The following is a 19558-nucleotide window of genomic DNA, read 5'->3' on the forward strand; positions in this document are numbered from 1 at the left end:
AAAAATGTATAAATCCCCTACCTGCAAAAGGAGCTATCCATGTACCCCTCCGCTGTGTCATCGATCATAATCTCGATCGCACAGCTGATACCACGTGTGCTGTCCTGTGGTATCCCTCAGCCAGTGTCAGTCTGCAAAATTGTGGTCAGCGTCGTTGTGCGGCCGCCGTCGCCATAGAAACAATGACGTTGGCGCGTCATACGTCGGCTCAGCCAATCAGCTTCGACCAATGTGACAGTGAGGCTTGGAAAGCAAGCCTACGTCACATGTTACAAGGGGCCAACGAGAGCGCAGTTTAACAGTTCAGGTCTATGTGACAGCGAGGCTTGAAAAGCAAGTCCCTGTCGCATGGTAGCAGGGGTCAAGGAGAGCGCAGCCTGACAATTCAGGCTAATGTGACAGCGCGACTTGTAAAACAAGCCGCTGTGATATGGTTCAATGGGAGGTACTAGAGAGGAAGCGTGCTATATTCACCCAGGATAAGATAATAAGTGAAGAAAAGAAGAAACTTTTTTTAAAAAAAGGTAAAATGACTAATAATAAGCACCAATACAGAACCAAACACCTAAAGGTGTCTGTCACATTGGTCGAAGCTGATTGGCTGAGCCGACGTATGACGCGCCGACGTCATTGTTTCTATGGCGACGGCGGCCGCACAACGACGCTGACCACAATTTTGCAGACTGACACTGGCTGAGGGATACCACAGGACAGCACACGTGGTATCAGCTGTGCGATCGAGATTATGATCGATGACACAGCGGAGGGGTACATGGATAGCTCCTTTTGCAGGTAGGGGATTTATACATTTTTTCTGGCGATGTACAACTGAGCAGCTATGCGATCACTGTTTTGATCGTGAACACAGCTGGGGGTATGTACCCCATGTGACTCTTTGCTCATGCCTGTTTGTGATTAACTGATCACTAATAGGTGCTTGCATAACATACCTAATGTAGACTCCTGATTGGATGGGTGGGTAGAGGGAGGAGGTGTTTGGGGTGGGTGGGTTTTATTTTTCAAAGATTTTCATTGGTGACAGCTTCTTATATATTTGTTTGCTTTATTGTATTTGTATCTTTTTGCCTGACGAAGAGGTCCTGCGTGGCCTTGAAACGTTGCTCTTTTTGACATAATAGATATGCATTAAATCTTTGGACGTTATGATTCCTGGTGTGCTGGCGAGTATATATATATATGATTTGCTTTCCGGTTCCCAGCCGGTGATCGTTTCAGCACCCTTTTACTACTTGGCCATTTTGCCGGAAGGTGTGCAATCGGAATATTTTTGAGTCTTCAGGAAATAGACGTGTGAGTGCTGCCAGCATTGCTGCAGAGGTTGAAGGGGTCAGCCTGTCAGTGCTCAGCCCATACGCTGCACACTGCATCAAATTGGTCTGCATGGCTGTCGTTCCAGAAGGAAGCCTCTTCTAAAGATGATGCGCAAGAAAGCCCGCAAACAGTTTACTGAAGACAAGCAGAATAAGGACATGGATTACTGGAACCATGTCCTGTGGTCTGATGAGACCAAGATAAAAAATGTTGGTTCAGATGGTCTCAAGCGTGTGTGGCAGCAGCCAGGTGAGGAGTGCAAAGACAAGTGTGTCTTGCCTACAGTCAAGCATGGTGGTGGGAGTGCTGGGGCTGCATGAGTGCACAAGGTCTCTAACATCCAACAGCTCCGTGATGTTGTCATGGAAGAGTGGAAGAGGACTCCAGTGGCAACTTGTGAAGCTCTGGTGAACTTCATGCCCAAAAGGGTTAAGGCAGTGATGAAAAATAACGGTGGTCACACAAAATATTGACACCTTGGGCCCAATTTGGACATTTCCACTCATTTTTGTTGCCAGCGGTTTAGACATTAATGGCTGTGTTGAGTTATTTTGAGAGGACAGCACATTTACTCTGCTATACAAGCTGTACACTCATTACTTTACATTGTAGCAAAGTGTAATTTCTTCAGTGTTGTCACATGAAAAGATATATGAAAATATTTACAAAAATGAGAGGGGTATACTAACTTTTGTGAGATACTGTACATAGAACTTAAAGTGATACTAAAGTCTCTGTTTTTTTTTAGTTAAAAATAACAACATTTTTATACTTACCTGTCCTGTGTAATGGTTTTGCACAGAGCAGCCCAGATCCTTCTCTTCTCAGGTCCCTCTTTAGTGCTCCCAGCCCCTCCCTCCTGTTGCATACCCCTACAGCAAGCAGCTTGCTATTGAGGCACCCGATCCGAGCCACAGCTCTGTATGTCCATTCAGGCACAGAGCCGCGGCCTGACCCCACCCCCTTTCTCTTCTCATTAGCTGATTGACAGTAGCGGGAGCCCATCGCACCACACTGCTGTGTCAGCCAAAGAGGAGGGGAGTCCCAGGCTACCGAGACACTGCTGCAACATCGCTGGATCTAGATGGGACTAAGGTAAGTATTAGGGGGGCTGCTGCACACAGAAGGTTTTTATCTTAATGCATAGACTGCAGCCCAATTCCTCCCTCCTCTTCCATGCCCAAAAACCATCTAAATACAATGGGAGGTGGGAATAAGAGAGAGGTGAAGCCTCCATTATTCTACATGTAAAATCCCACCCTAAGGCCACTTTCACATTGGGGCAATGGGTGCGTCGGCGGTAAAGCGCTGCTATTTTTACCAGCGATTTACCATCAATTTCGCATCGCTATTCAGCCGCTAGCGGGGTGCTTTTAACCCCCACTAGTGGGCGAAAAAGGGTAAAACCACCCGCAAAGCGCCGCTGCACACTGGAGTGTGAGAAGCGGCTTTTTCAGGGCGCTTTGCAGGAGCTATTTTTAGCATTATAGCGCCTGCAAAGCACCTCAGTGTGAAAGGGGTCTTATTAAGAATACCTGGCTAGGGGGCATGGAGAAGGAGGGAGGGAGTGGATTTCCATTTACCACAGTGTATACGTCCACATGTATGACTTTATAGTCACATGGGCTGGTCTTATGTGATAGAAAGAAATTGTTCAGCATAGAAACTCTCTGAAAACTGAGCATGTAAAGAGTTGCCACCACAGCTGCAAAATCCCTAGCTGAATTGGGGACATGAACAGAAGGTGGAGACAGAGAGCATCAGGATCAACCAGATTTTTGCAGAATAAAGAAAACAATGCATCATAATGAAAAATATACCGTACCTAATGTGCATAGAACTAAAGAATAGGGCCTCTAAGGCCTATATGTGACCTCTTTGAGCTATCTAACTGCTGGAACAACAGTGTTTGGAGATTGCCTGCTCAGGAAACCGCTCTTTGTCTCTTTTAATGCAATTTAGCGATTTTATTGTGGAAAATATGTAAATGCACTTCGATTAATGAAGATGCAGATTTTTTAAACATATTGCGCTATGAGATGTCATTTTCTTGCTTTGCATTACATTGCTAGAAGAGCTCGCAGCAAGAGGATGAGGAGTGACAGAAAGACATCCTGGTTATTTTAAATGCTCTGTTGACAATTTAAAATAGTCCACACTATCTGGTAAGGAGCCAACCTTCTCTTATATCACAGGTGAAATCACTGTGGTGATAATAATTGCATATAATAACAACTCTTTATTTCTTGGATCGCGTATACCTATTGGATAAGAGCGTTGCTTACTTGCACTTGCATATGGGACTATACACCTTATATTTTTTTTGGATGTTGCACATGAATTACCATTTTTTTTATGTTTTTAATTCATGAATTTTGACTTATTTGTTTATAGAATCTGAATATTGTTTTTTCAACACACTAATTTTATTATGTTGATGTATTTTTTATGAAATGTAAATTTGCATTTATTTCACGTTTGCACTTTATGAATGGAGATTTTTTATTATTTATTTATATTAGAGTTCTATGCACATTAAGTACAGTATATTTTTTATCATGTTGTATTCATTTAGTGACACACTATTTGATTTATTTATGCACTAATTTGGTAACACAGATTTTGGTGTAGGCTGCTTTTATGTGTTAAAATCTTTCCCAGCGCAGAATTATTTTTCTTTTTATAATCCACATTTATTGATAGTTTTTAATGATGTGGGTTTAGTGACACTTTAAGAGCATCTGGAAATTCGATAGTTGAGGTACAAGAATTGTTGCATCTCAGGTCCCAGTATTGCCAGGTTTCATTAGGAAAGAGGGGGTAAAAAAGTGGGGGAAGAATAAAGAAGGGGATAGGACTGGTTGGCGAGGTGGGGGGAAAGGGGACAGGAGTTGGTTGTGGGTTTGGTTTTGTCATTGTTAGTCTTTCATTTCCCAGACTGGGAGTGTTCGCGGTAGGTATGGGGAAGGAGTGGGAATTTAAATTGTTTTTTAAGGGCCTATTGTTCAGATGTACCAATATAAGAATAGGAGAAAATGAAAGGACAGAAAAGAAAAAAAAATGGGGAAGAAGCATAAAAAATGAAAGACTTTCAGAAGAGGAAGCTTGGAAGATGTGGGGAGAAAGAAGGAGTGGGTAAGGGAGAGTGTGGCATAGGGGGTTTGCAAACCCCATTAAACATCAGATGGATTTTTTGCATTCATTTTTAGTAATGTGTTAGTATAACATTTTAAACTATTTATAATCTTCCATCCCATCTCCCAGGTCACAATATTCCCCTTTTTCCATTTCTCTAGAAAGATGGAAGCATCGTTGTTTGGTTACCATCTACTTCCTGAATTAAGATGCTGGCTCAGAGATGACACAGCCTTGTAAATTCTGGTGTGTGACTTACCATAAAGTTACAATGATGCAGTGTCAAAAATAAACAACTACTGACACCAAAGGAGTGAAGCAGGCTAAATATAACTAAAAGACATTGAGAAAATGGTAGTTGTCATTATTTGTCATTTAAAAAAAAATATGTCCCAGGCATTTTAGACTGAGCAGCTAATATATTTGTCCCAGTCCAGGCCTGCTTCCCACTACCACTGCAGTTCCCCACTCACTGCGTGTTGCAGGTTTGGATCACATTAGCTAGATAAATTGAGCAGTTTCATCTTGTGTTTTAATATTTTCTACTGTTTTTAAAAATTTGTGAGATTTTTTTTGGGGGGAGGGGTGCAAGCAGTTGGTCTTGCCTAAGGTGCAAAATAGTCTAACACTGTCAAAGTCACGATAGATAATAATAATAATAATAATAATAATAATAATAATAGAGTTTATGTGGCGTAACACTAAGTAATGCTCACTTCAGAGGGGAAAGCCAGAGAAATGTTTATAACAGAGTTTGGGAATGGCAGGGAGGTGCCTAGTGTGATGATCACAGCCTCAGATCCCACCACCACTGGCAGCAATATCTGACAATGACACCCTTAGCCTCACACTGCCCACATATTTTCCAGCCCGCATGACAACAATCTTAATGCTATCAGACTAGGAATATTTGTCTCTGGGGTCGATTAAGTCCACAGTTGACCCTTTACACACACAAACAGAAGCTGCCACCTTGTATTTTAACAGAAACATGCCCTAATTACAGTATATCGTAACAATTTTGAACTTTAGAAATGGCTGTGATGCTCAACAGGGCCGCTGTTAGAAATCATGGGGCCCCGTACAGCCTACCTGATGGGGCCCCCCCCAACCCCGCCTCAAAAAAGTGATATTTTAAGTGATATTTATCTTTGTCCAGGCTAATCACATTCCTTCTAACAAATGAGAGTGCTGCAGCTGACTTTAAGGATTCAATTTTCCTTAAGCCAGCACATCTATTATGCCTTTAAATCAGCTGAGGCATGCACTCCAAAAAATTATTTAAATCTGTATGACCCAATTCACACTAGCATTGCTCTCTTAAGAGTGATCTGCATGCGGATTGCTCTTCTGACAGAATTTGGCTGGTGGTGAACAGGCACTGTATCACCTCCTCAGCAGGAAACATGGTGGGTGGTTACAGTAGTTGCTTTGCGGATGCAGCATATGTACTTTCCCCACCACTACCTTTCCAGCATGAGGGCCCTTTCACACAGTGCTGCTCCACTCAGCAAGGGATCAGTGAGTGGATTCTCTGCAGAATTGGAGCTAAATGGGACAGATGTGTTCTGATTTCCAGGTCTGTTCAGTTTGCATCTGCACACAATGCACAGCCCACAGGGGAGGACTTGTGATGTCTCTATGGGTGGCCAAATGGAAATTTGGACTTGTGTCCACTCACAACAGGCAATGTGGAAGGAAGATTGACCACACTACCAGCATCAGAAAAAAAATTGCTTTTATATCCACATAGAAAAGCATCACAAACCCACAATACAGAGAGATAGCAGCATTTTTTTTTTTTAAATCTATGAACATCTGGATTCCATCCTATATAGAGCTTTCATACAGATCATACAGATCCACATGAAAAAATGGCAGGCAGATCTAATTGTAAGGTTTGGGTGAAAGCTTCTTTAAGGAGGGGTGGTTGGTGGGTGGTTAAAAAAATGCAGCTCAGCTACATGTTTTTACTCCCCCCCCCCCCCTTCCATCCAAACAAGTAGCAAGTGTAAAGTAGCATCTCATGCTTATGATTATCATTATGATGATCACAGAACTTTAGATCCTCTATTGCTCTGCCACAGTGCCACATGGCTATTGAGTGCTGACTTTGTTATGGCTCTATTGTGTGACAGTCTGTACACACTCAGACCCAATAGCCATGTGACACTGTGGAAGAGCAATAGAGGATCTAAAGTGCTGTGATCATCCTAATGACGATAATCATGAACACAGTGGGGAGTCAGGGGGCTGTACCTTCTTTCCATGGTAGCTGGTGTGACTGTGTGCCCTTCCTTGCCTGTAGCTGTGCACCGCTGCTCGATTAAGTTTCCTGCATCCTCTCAGCCAGACAGTCACATGACTCTCTCACTCCCACAGACAGCACTTACTGAGGGAGCCCTGTACACATAAATCACTCCGCCAGGGATGGTACAAGCAGAGGGCAGCCGGAACTAGAACATGTGCAGCGCATTATGCGGCAGGCTTTATCTACCTGCGCCCCCCGAAAATGGAAATAAAGTCCCTTCAGTTTTTTCACTTCCTGGGCCCCTCTATTGCCCTAATGGGGCCCAGGATTATGTAAGTACACCCTAAAAAGCAAGCAGGAACATGGGTGGTTTAGAAAAACATTTTAATATATTCTGTCAGAATTTAACTATAAAGCTTCCCGGGCCCCCTAGCTGAGCCGGGCCCGGTACATCAGGGCTGGCTGTACTGCCCTATCAGCGGCCCTGATGCTCAATGCCACACAGACAGAAATGTGGTAGCATTCTTCAAAGAAGCAATGATTCTTTAAGTTCCTATTTAGAGCATTTAGAGACTCGGCTTAACGATTTTAATTATCATTTTAATGAAAGAAAATAAAAAAATGGTGCAAAACAAATATTTACCAAAGAAAAAATTACAATAGAAAGCAACAGCAAAATATATAGGATTAAAAGCAAAAAAGTTAATCTGGTCTTTGCTTCCGACAGAGTCCAATTCACTGCAGCATAAGTTGTATTCTGACAGAGTCACTGGCCCTCAGAGATGACTCATATCAAATTCTCATAGTTTTAGGAAAATTAAGAACTCTAACTTACTCACAGCCACAACTAATTTCTCTTTCCCTCTAAAGAAGAAATCGCTATACATACCTTTTCTGAAACCGATCCAGCCTGCTCTCCAGTAGCAGATGTTGTGTGCAGGAGAGAACCGACAATGGCTGCGACATGCCTGGGAAGTAACATCACCCATAAAGTTGCTATGGAGCTTTCGCTGTCAGTTGCCTCTCCTGCACATGCCTGCACATGCCTACACATTAAAGCTGCCACTGACAGATCAGCATGGGACTGGACCAGAGCGGCTGCAGAAAAGGTATAGGCATACCACCTTGTTCAATTAAACTTTGGTAATAAAACCTGGAAGCTCATTGGTTTCTATGCAGAAGTGAGCCTGATTTTGCACTTTCCAGCTATAGTAAATAAACCCCATTGTGTAATTAAAAGTGGGGTATGCCTGTGTGTATAGTGATTATTTATTTACAGGGCTAGATAGATTAGTTTTAGAATGTGGCTGCAAGTAAGTTCAGGACAGTGGTGGCTGGTGCTCACTCGCACGACCTCCCCCCCTCCCCACGAGGCACGGATAGGAAGGCGGCGATTGGATGGTGGGCCGTGATCGGAGGTGTTGCTGGCTCCCGGAAGCTGCCCCTGGCCCCCTCACTTGCACTAACTAGCACTCGCCGGATGGGTCGGAATGGAAGGCAGCCATCCATGTCCTTACCTTAGGAGACAGTGCTGGATCCAGGGTAGGGCTCCTGGAAGCTGCCCCTCAGCCCCTCCATCTGCTGCAGCATGCTGAGGGAAGAGCTGGGCCATTGCTTCTCCTCCTGGCCGAACAGGAATTGAGTCTTGAGACCCGATTGGCCAGGAGTCCTAAGACTCCCGGCCAATCGGGTCTCAGGACCGGCTTCCTGATTGGCTGGGAAGACATTAGCGAATATTAATTTACTTTAAGGAAGATGGACACAGAAATTACATAACCAATGAAAGGGTCTGAAGAGTGGTTTGAGGAGGTGTCAGAATGTTTTATGACAGTTTACCAGGTGCTCCATCCATGCTGGTTTTTCTAACTGTATCCATATTTCCAGATGACCCTATTTTACAGTTCAACAACCAAAATATTGTTACACAAATAGAAATTACCATTTGTAAAAGAACGAACCTGATATGCCTCAGATATATATGGTGTCAAATTAATCATAATTTACGTATAAATATGGGTAGATGTTTGTTATTATTGTAGTGTTATCATATCAGGATATATGGGTTATGTGATAGCTGGGTAGAAAGGGAAAGTTTCAGGTCAAATAGAGACAGACTCAAAAGTATATTTCTCATGCTTAATTAAAAGTCACAGCTTAATGATGTTTTATGATGGTTATCGGTGCTCTAGCTTGCCAGACAACTGCTGGGTATTGTATATGTTACTGCTACAAAAATTTAATGCAATTTTACAACAGCCATTAACAGGCTTCCTTAAGAGATATCCTGCTAATTCGCCTAATGACACTAGACTAAGCAGAAATTATCGTCAGGCTATACGTTTTGTTTATGCAACTTCATCTACCAGAGCTTGTTGCTTCCTTGTCACTTCCACGTGGTTGATGCAGCAACGAGTGGGTTCTGTGTAAATCAGAATAGAAGCAGTGATTGTCTGTCACATTTTGCACAGCTAAATTTTGCAGATGTCATAATAGGGACCAGTAGAATTAAAGCATTTGTTAACCCCCCCAAAAAAACTGATCCTGTTCTCTTAAAGTATTATACAGCACAGTGCTTGTGCTGTGTAATTTTGCCCACTGTATACCTTAAAAACCTGGTTGATCCTGCCTGGCTTAACCCTCCCCTCTGAAAACTGACCATGATAATCATGGTTGCTGAGCCCTGACACCGTGGTCAGTTTGATTCTTTCATCCGCAGCCTACTATCTGCAGAACGCGCCTCTCCCCATTCCTCCTGCTCTCATATCTCGTATTAAATTTTCTTATCCCCTCTGTACCATAATAACATGTGTCCCTATGTAATGGCAAAAACTTGCCGATCTGTACCTGTATAAACTCTGCTCCAGGTTCTCAGCTGATTGTCAGCGCTCTCTCTCTCCTCTCTCCCCCTTCTCCCCAGCTGACATCAGTGGGAGGGCTCAGCCCCACCCACTGCAGCTGTGAGCCAGAGAGAGAAGAGAGGAGAGGAATCAGCTGAGCGCCTGGAGCAAAGCTTATATCGGTTCAGATATTTTTTACATTACACAGGTACAGGGATACATGTTATTATGGTACAGAGGGGATAAGACAATTTAGTAGAAGTGGGTTAACAGCCACTTGAAAGTAAATTAGGGTATTAGCAAAGACTACAAAGGTCTCAGTAACTGCATATATTTGAGGCATAGGCAAAAAAATATTTATAAAAGGCAAAAAGGCTGAGCCCTGTCTCCACTCTTGCTGTCTTGTTGCCAAAATGTAAAGGTATCCATTGTAGGTTTCCTTATTAAAGTAAAACTAAAGGAAAACTTTTCTCTATTACTGTTCTGGAGACAACCCAACATTTGGTATTCTCTTTCACTTTCAGTGATAAACAGAGAGGGTGAAGTACATACTAGCTTCTCAGTTTTGATTCCTGGAAGTTATATTTATCTAAAGTCCATTCCTCAGAAACCTAAAATATATCCCTTGCAGTGGGGCTGCACCTGCACTGCAAAGGTTATTTTGTTATTTAGGTCTAGGGGACTTTTTAAAGTAGCCTTACTTACCCGATCCTCCACTCTTCCTCACTACTAGACTGGTCCCAGCTGCGTCCTCTCCCCTACACTCCAGAGGTCTAAGATCCTGATATCATCAAGACCAATGCAAGGTCCAGTGAAACAGTCCACTGAGAGTGCGGATGCAACAGAGGATCAGGTCGGTAAAAGCACTTTTGCTCCCTCATAGACTAAGTAAGCAAATAACATTTGCAGTGCCTGCGCAGTTCTCTGAAGCTGAGCTTTACCGGTTCATTTTGTTTGAACTGTCACTAAATTTAACATGTCATTGATATTTTGATTATTGCGTGTGTATAGTTTCCGCCACACTGTACTGTTTTGCCAAATATGGCTTAACCGCTTCATATTTTTTCCAGGGGACGGTCAGGTGGACTTTGAAGAGTTTGTAACGTTATTGGGACCAAAGATCACAACTACTGGGATCCCAGACAAGTTTCATGGTGCTGATTTTGACACTGTGTTTTGGAAGGTAATGTGCATGAATTTTCATGCCATAGCATGATGGGAAGTGGCAAGTGCGCGCACGCGTGTGTGTGTGTGTGTGTGTGTGTGTGTGTCTGTGTATATGTGACCCCTGCCTAGCTTTATGCTTCTCATGATGTGTTTGTAGCATGCCCTTTACATCAGTTTTATCAGTCATATTTATCAGTCTGATATCCTCTGAGCAGTGAACCCCATATCCCTGGTGTGTCCCTGCAGTGTGACATGCAGTCACTGTCAGTGGAGGAACTGAAGAGGTTACTGTATGACACGTTTTGCGAGCACCTGTCCATGCGTGACATCGAGAACATCATTTTGACTGAAGAAGCTGGGAATCTAGGTACAAGAGGGGACTGTTCTGTCGATATGGAGAGTAAGTGTAATCTTTATTTCTGTACATCAATTTTTTTTGTTTACCAGTGAATGCAGTGGGTTTTAAGAACCACAGTCGACATACATATCAACACGTTAAGACCGTTACAAACACTGATTCTGATTTTTTTACTCTCTTTAGAAGAAAGATGACACATTTTTGGCCTTATCTATATCTAGTAACATTCCATCATGATCAACTGACAAAACCATATCTGTTCCTTCAGTAATTCTAGTAGCTAGAGAGATATCATGTTTTATCACATACTGCCTTTTTCAAGTTCTTATTCTTAGATGCTATTTTACAAGTGCAAAATTTCACATTTACGGCATTATAAATGGTTGCTGATTAAATAAAGGAGTCATTTTATGCATTTTGATTACAATACAGTAGAATAACCAAGAAGCAATGTGACATATTCAAAAATAACAAGGGCACAAAATACCAAACCAAACCACAAAAGTACAGGTTACACGTGTTATGATCAGCCTCCTGGCCTATATACTTTTACAAGCTATAGAGCTCTAAGTCCAGTAAGGGCCCATTCATACCAGCGGACCATATGTCCGTATTTCATCCATCCATTTTCGGATGAAATACAGACATACATGTATCCCTATGGGATAGCGGGTGTCAGCGGATGAACATCCACTGACACCCGATCTCATCAGTGTCCGCTATGCTCTGATTCTGCAGACGGAGGAAAATCCTATTTTTCCATCCGTCTGCGGATCGGATGAACATGAACAGACGGTCCATGTTCATTCGATCCCCCCATAGAGGAGAGCGGAGATCTGACAGGACGGTCCCTGCACAGTGTGCAGGGACTGCCCTGTCAACTGCTGGCTCAGCAGGGATCAACGGAGCAATCCCCGCTGAGCAAGCGGATGAGAAAGGTACAGATCCTCACGGGATCCGTACATGTGAAAGGGCCCTTAGAGTTTCAAGTTAATAGGTTATCAAATTAATCAAAACAAACTAAACAAACCTCAAGTAAATGTACTGGTCCCTTTAAACGTGTGTAGCCCACCAGCTCTCCACCAATCTTCCCTCCTTATATTTACCTTGCTGCAATTCAAACATCCCCTTATCCCTCTAGTGTATCCGTGGAGTCAACCCACTGAAACCACGCCATCCTAAATTTTTTGGGGCACCCACGAGCCTCATACATCATTCTGTAAAGCGGGATGGCAGCATTCACCAACCTCATCCACATTCTCAAAGATAAACACTCTGGGCCAGATTCAGATAGGTTAGCGGATCTTTAGATCCGCGTAACCTATCTGATTTACGATCCGCCGCCGCAAGTTTTTGAGGCGAGTGCTTTATTCACAAAGCACTTACCTCAAAACTTGCGGCGGCGTATCGTAAATCCCCCGGCGGAATTCAAATTCTGCGGCTAGGGGGAGTGTACTATTCAAATCAGGCACGTCCCCGCGCCGATCGAACAGCGCATGCGCCGTCCGAAAATTTTCCCAGCGTGCATTGCTCCAAATGACGTCGCAAGGACGTCATTGGTTTCGACGTTTATGTAAATTACGTCCATCCGTTTTAGAGAACGACTTACGCAAACGACGTTAAAAATTAAAATTTTGTCGCGGGAACGACGGCCATACTTAACATTGGCTGTGCCTCATAGACCCAGGGCTAACTATACGCCGGGAAAAAGCCGAACGCAAACGACGTAAAAAAAAAGCGCCGGGCGGTCGTTCGTTTCTGAATCGGCGTATCTCCTCATTTGCATATTCGTCGCGTAAAAAAAAAACGAAACACCACCTAGCGGCCGGCCTGGAATCGCAGCCTAAGATCCGACGGTGTAACACAGTTACACCTGTCGGATCTTAGGAATATCTATGCGTAATTGATTCTCTGAGATACGACGGCGTATCAGGAGATACACCGTCGTATCTCTTTGTGAATCTGGCCCTCTGTGTAAATCCACCTCCTTACAATTAATTTACGGGCATAGAAGAAAAGGAGTCTGAGAAACAATTATGTAGCTGTCCCCATCTCCTCATCCTCTATGACGCCCAGAAGACAAACTAAGGGACTGCATATATTTGGAAGATCAAAGTTGTCAGCTATGAACCCCGTCACCTGAGATCAAAAAGATCTTACTTTAGAGCATTCCCATTCCATATGGTAAAAGTTAGCCTCACTCGAGTCCCTCGTATGCTTGCGAAACAGACAGATAGGGATAGGGGTATAATTTGTCTGATGGAGGTACTCCCCTCAACTGAAACTTTCGCAAGGCACTGTAAGTGCTGCCTCTACTCCCTCCCTCCCTGTCAATGGTTGTTAAGGATGCTGTCAACTTCACAGTCGACAGCCTCCTAGCAACCAGTGATGCTGAAGTGGACAGAACCTGAGGGGGAAGCTTCAACACTAGTTCCTCATTAGCTCTCGTCTCTCATTGTGATTGACAGCAAGCAGTGGGCAGATTCTATAGCCATTTAAATGGGCCTTACCAGAATGTGCATAAAACACAGGGCGACTAATTACTGTGAATGCAACTATTTTAGTACCAACGTCCCAATAGTATGAAAATGGAAATTAATTTGGACTGATAAAGTGGACTTTTGGCGGTACAAGTAATTAATGTAAAAGATCTATGAGTATTTATTTATAAAAAGCACATGTGAAACAAATTGTATACACAACTTTGTAAAACAGTATAATATTGACATATGATCTCAGTGCATATAACACAAGGTATTTCAGAAAGCTTATACTTATGCAGATATACTCATAACATGAGAAGGTATAGCATCAGAGGGTGTGTATAAACTTTTAGTTCTTGAAACTGAGTTCAATATGCGAAATGGTAGATCTTGCTTTTACTCTCGACATGTTTCGCGTACAGGACGCTTCATCAGGAGCATAGAGGTCTAATAACAGACATACATAACACAAACAAAGAACATCGAAAGATGTCAATTAGTCAAAAACCAGTTTATACATAAAACAAATATACATTTGTTTATATGTTTATATTAATATATCACAGATAAGATATTAAAACGCTGCTAATCCTTGTCATTCATGCACTGCGCATGCCATTCCACCCATCCAATGCGCACATAACCAGACCTAGTCCACCCATCGAACAGTAAACCCCTACGTGGATAGAGAAAGGGGGTAGTAACCTTTATACTGATCATAAAAGGTGCCTAAATGGCGTCCATTCAGAGTTGAGACCCCCTGGTAGAAACAGCCGCTCTTAATATCTGCATTTTTAGTCTAATTAGGAAACAGCATAGAAACACTTCAAAAATGAAACATAAGGTCGGTTCTTCCACTTACGGATCAATCGACTAGTAGTAGGATAAGGTGTATACAACACTGTTACCTAACCAGCCTCCTGGGCATGTGGTGGGTATTCTGAAACAAACAGATAGGGGGAAATATATATTTTTTTAATTTAATTTAACAAAAACATACTTTGCAGACAGAGAGGAGTCACAGGGCTGACCCATATCGAAAGAATAAATAGTTTGAGTTGTAGACCAAAAATAGGCCAATCAACTGGGCTGTATGTAGTGGTAGAAAGATTAGACTGTAACACAAACTGTTGGTGAACAATAATGGTGGATGAGCGACGGGAACCCCGTCCACCGTCCCTCCAACTTCCTGTAGGCTTAATAGAACTCTGAATGCCAGGTTGCTTAGAAGCTAAACGGCGGAGGGGAGGTAGCCACCTCAGCGCCAAAAAAAGGGGGGGTAATCCTTATCAAGAATGCGGCGTTATCTAGGAAAAAAATAGTTAATTAATGGTTTAAATTGCTGTACAATGAACACATAATAAAGCTAGTAAATATGGGTATAGTAATGACCCATTAGTCCCAAGCCAAAGTAAATGATTACCTATGCGTCCGCAAGATGAGTAGCCAAGAAGAAGGAGGTAAAGAGCATGGAGGGGGGTTCGTGCATCAGCGTCGCACTCCTGTGTGTAGCAACCAGAAAGCGGCATCTGCCGCTCTTTAAAATATCCTCACAGGAAGTGCATCACTCCAGCCGGAAATTACGCCGACTCGCGGGGTCAAAGTTTCCCGCGCATGCGCCGGAGGCGCCAAAATGGCGGCACCCATCACAACGCGCGTCGGCATGGAAACAAAACGCACCAGCCCAAAACAATCACATGCACAAGGGTACGCCGGGGCCCGGCCCAATCAAGGAGCAGGGACCCGGCCCGCCAGCAAGGCAACAACAGAAGGAGTGAGATCCAGAAATAGAAAGCAGAGAGAGGGGGATGACGACCAAACGTCCAAAGCTTGCTCGATATTATACTGTTATACAATTTGTTTCACATGTGCTTTTTATAAATAAATACTCATAGATCTTTTACATTAATTACTTGTACTGCCAAAAGCTCACTTTATTAGTCCAAAATAATTTCCATGTTCAGATTCTATAGCCAAATGAAAGCTGTCTGTTGACTGAGCGTATGCTCACTGTCTGCATTCAATCACAAGGGGAGCAGGGCTTATGTGCATTTATAGCTCCTATGTAGTACTAGCAACAACTGTCTGATGCACGATACAAATTATATTTTATGCTGTTATTGACACATTGATGTGTGCTTTAGCTCTAATACCTATTAATAATTCATTATTGTGGGACTCCAGCTCAAACCTTTTCAACCATTAATTGAAAATATTTTAAAGCCCATCTCTAGCCAACACTTTTCGTTTAGCTTTTTTATAGTAGGAGTATGAATCATAACTTCTTTCAGGTTTATTTTATTGCTGTCTGTGTCTTCCCTAATGGGAAGGTTCCCCTTCACTGCCTAAATGACGCAAGGACAGAACAATGAGAGGGTTGCAAAGGTCAAGAAGATAAATAGACTTATTTATGGCATCTGTCCCTAACAGAGAAATATCCCATTGCATCCTGCCCCAGTGACACCCTGTCACCAAGACAGGAATAGAGGTTAACAAGTACAACCTGGCAGAGGTTCTAACTCATTACCCCGCTCTACAAAACAAAAATGTTTAGGCTGGAATTGGACTTTAAGCTAGCTGCAACCATTACAACTTGATTGCACAATCTCTATGCAACAGTAGGTAGAATTGCCAACTATTTTGTAGTGCAGGGGCCTACCTAAATAATCCATACATTTTTTATCCTTTTAGTTAGACCCTCACATAAAATAGCTGTTGATAAATCTAAGCGAGATTGTACAATTAGGTTGTAGCATTCGTGGGTACTGCATTACATGCTGTACAGCTTGACTTCTGATAAGCACGCTCTCTAAAAGCCAGCAACTTCCTTTATCTTCACCTGTATAGTTCAATAAGTATGTACCTTACAGTAAACAGCACTGAATTTAACAGCATGATATATTCAAAACCCAAAGGTGCAGCTTTCTAATGTTGGAATCTGTTAGCAATATATAGTATATATTTGTATATACACTACATAACAAACTTCAACCATTTTTCTTGTTAGAATGACTATTAACAGGGCTGTGTTTTATTTTGATACATCTTTGTTTCAGGTTCCCCAAATCAACAAATCCGCCAGACTTGCGTGCGTAAGAGTTTAATCTGCGCCTTTGCCATCGCTTTCATCATCAGTGTGATGCTAATAGCAGCAAATCAGGTCTTGCGCAGCGGCATGAAGTAATGACATGGGGATAAGAAGCCATGAACTTATACAAACTTTCAGGAGTTCCTCCTGCCTTTTCCCCAATCCTAAAAGGACTGCAACATACAGAGGGGGAGACCCCAAAACTTTGAAGACTATGGGTCTCCTCCTCCGGTGTCTGAATGTGCATGGGAGGATTTGCATGGAAAATGCATGAGCATTTAAATTGTCAGGTGACCATCTGTGCTTTCAAAATCTGTGACACGAAAGAACTTTTACTCTCTCCCTCTATATATAATAGGTGTATATATGTATACGGATGTACAACTCTATATTTATGAGCAATAACACTTTTGGTTGATAAAGGGTTAACTCTGGTCATTGGGCACAGGGTCAATTGGGTTACTGAGCTCCTGTGGTGTGAACTTTTCTTCACTGCGTGAATAGAGGGAGCTCGAAGGTTAAACTGTCTTCCCTTCCCGCGATATTCATGCGCCTTAACCCCTAAAATGCTGAATGGGTTAATGTTAAATGTAGCTCTCCCTGTTTTTTCTTCCATCTGTCTCTCTATTGAAACACATGCTTGAAGTATAATTGGCCCATACTCCCTTTAGACATATCACTTCCTGGAAAAGGTGGTCTGTTTCCCGTAAAGTACAACAAGGTCTATTTTGGGAGGAAAAAGAATTGATGTTATTTTTGAAATATAGGAATGTCTCTAATTAAACTAATGTATGTATGTATACAGAATAGTCATTCAAGTTCCCTCTTGTTGCCTTACTTATTTTCCTGGCTTGTTCATTTTTTCTAGTCCTTGGACTAGAAATGGACTAGTCTTTTTTTTTCTTGAATAACTGACTAATTATTGGCATGTTTTTTCTTATATTAAAGTTTAGTTCCACTTTTCTGGCAAATTTGATATTGTATGGCAAACGAGCAAACATGATAAACTTTGTAGATGGCATGTATCATTTCTTTACTTAACTTTATTTAGGTTGTTGAAATATTCATTATTCCCACTGGAAATTTGTTCAAATAGGTGCCAGGCAGGCATGCTGTAGACAACTAATGACAGGTGTAGACAGCCATGTACCCTAGGCAACTAGTAAAATCTGAACATGTCTCATTGGACACAGCAGATATTTCAGAAGCCTATGGAGGAATAATATTCAACAAGATGTAATAGGTGCTATTTGCAGAGATTTTAAATTAACTGTCCTGGAAATTGCCCAGAAATGTGGAGGTAAGCTTTAGGTTTTGGAAATTCTTCAAATTTCATACTTCCTTCTTCATGCATGTTGCATCTCTAGTTTTATCTGATAGTCTTCTTAGACCCTGTACACAAAGGCATTAAATTGAGATGCTTTTGATTGGGTGGGGGGCTAAATATGTCTGCCAAACAGGGTTTCCACTGGTAAAAATTTAGTTTGTTACCAAAGCACTTCTTTACAATGCAAGCAATGGCTTGTACTAAATAATCGTAATGGCACTTTGGTGTCCAGGCTGTGCAAGCAATAAATCTATTGGACGGCATATTTGGACTGTTCATGAGCCCAGGCCAATAAGAGCTATATTTGACACTTCATTTTTGTATGAGCTTTATTTTCAGCTTGCTTTTTCTTAATGCATGCCATTATTTGTTTGCAACTGCACTTCTCCTTCATCATTTTGTTTTGATTAATGCAACAGTGGCCAGTCCTATATTTGTTTCCAGAGTCCAGACTGTGGGCCCACTATGGGGTCTCTGGGCTAAGTAGGCCCATTATAGAATTCCATGTCTTTATCACCTTGCTCCTTATTTACCTGGTTAGAAAGACTGGACAGTACAGAGTGTGTTGATGCTGCTGCCTGTGACTTACATATTGTATGTGTCTGCATGGTTAAGAGACAGGCAGCCTTAACTGTACTCTCTTTTGTCCTTTTGTGTTGGATCAGACAGCTAGACTAATGGAAATATTGCTGCTATTCTATTCTTAATACGTTTCTTTCCTTTCAGCCCTTTTTATAGCACTTTTACCATTATTTCTTGTCTTACAGTATGGGTCTTCTATTTCACTTCCCCCTGTTTCATCACTTTCCTAACTATGCATGCTCCATCTTTTCACTTTTCTGTATGCTGATCTCCCTTCCGATGGAGTGTCTTCATCTCTCCATTGGATCTATTCTGTGCTCTTACCGCCTTTGCTTTTTGGCTGTAATTCCTCTGTAACACCCTGTGTTACTAGGCACCCCCAAACTCATGTAATTTGTATATCAGTTATTTGATGTTCCCTTCTCAAATACCATTTTGTGGATATTTCAATTTCTAATAAATCTTACCATTTGCCAGTATTACTCTTCTAACTGTGTGGTGAAAGAGTACAGAGGAAATGAGTGGAATGCTTGAGAATGAATACGCATACTGCAGAATGATATTGCACTGCAGGAGATGACAGCTTGACAAGCAGTTGGTTAGGTGAAAGAATTACAGTTTGATGTTCCTCTTTGTGCAAGGCACTTCAGTGGTTATGTCTCACTTCAGGGGTTATATAGTTTATATTTCATTGCATGTTATGTGACATTGCAGATTGCCCAGCCTCTCCAGCAGCTATGAGCCATTCTGATTCCCCGCACATAAGACTAATCTGCTCCCTTCACGCTCTCTTCCTGGCGGAAGTTATTGTATCATCACAATGAGAGACAGGATAATGAGCTCTTGGAGTGACAGCCTGCAATAATCAGCTAATGTTGCATTCATCCCACAGCCCTGGCTCACCTCTGCTCTCACCACCTGTCTTTTTCATTACCACACCTCCTGTCCTCTTCGTTCTTGCTCCCCCATTTGTCCTTCTCACTCCCATTTTTTTTCTT

At 42.3% G+C, this 19558-nt stretch overlaps 1 protein-coding gene across 1 annotated transcript in view; it reads left to right on the top strand.

The window, feature by feature from the left end:
* Positions 1-19039, top strand: part of CABP7 (calcium binding protein 7) — a 211993-nt gene extending 192954 nt beyond the window's left edge. Inside the window, exons 3-5 of the mRNA XM_040351959.1 lie at positions 10626-10738; positions 10969-11122; positions 16620-19039. Coding sequence (XP_040207893.1) covers positions 10626-10738; positions 10969-11122; positions 16620-16747 — 395 coding nt within the window. The 3' untranslated portion in view covers positions 16748-19039. The remainder of the gene's footprint in view (positions 1-10625; positions 10739-10968; positions 11123-16619) is intronic.
* The last annotated feature ends 519 nt before the right edge of the window (positions 19040-19558 follow it).

The sequence above is a fragment of the Rana temporaria genome, chromosome 1, assembly GCF_905171775.1.
Source record: "Rana temporaria chromosome 1, aRanTem1.1, whole genome shotgun sequence".
Taxonomy (NCBI): domain Eukaryota; kingdom Metazoa; phylum Chordata; class Amphibia; order Anura; family Ranidae; genus Rana; species Rana temporaria.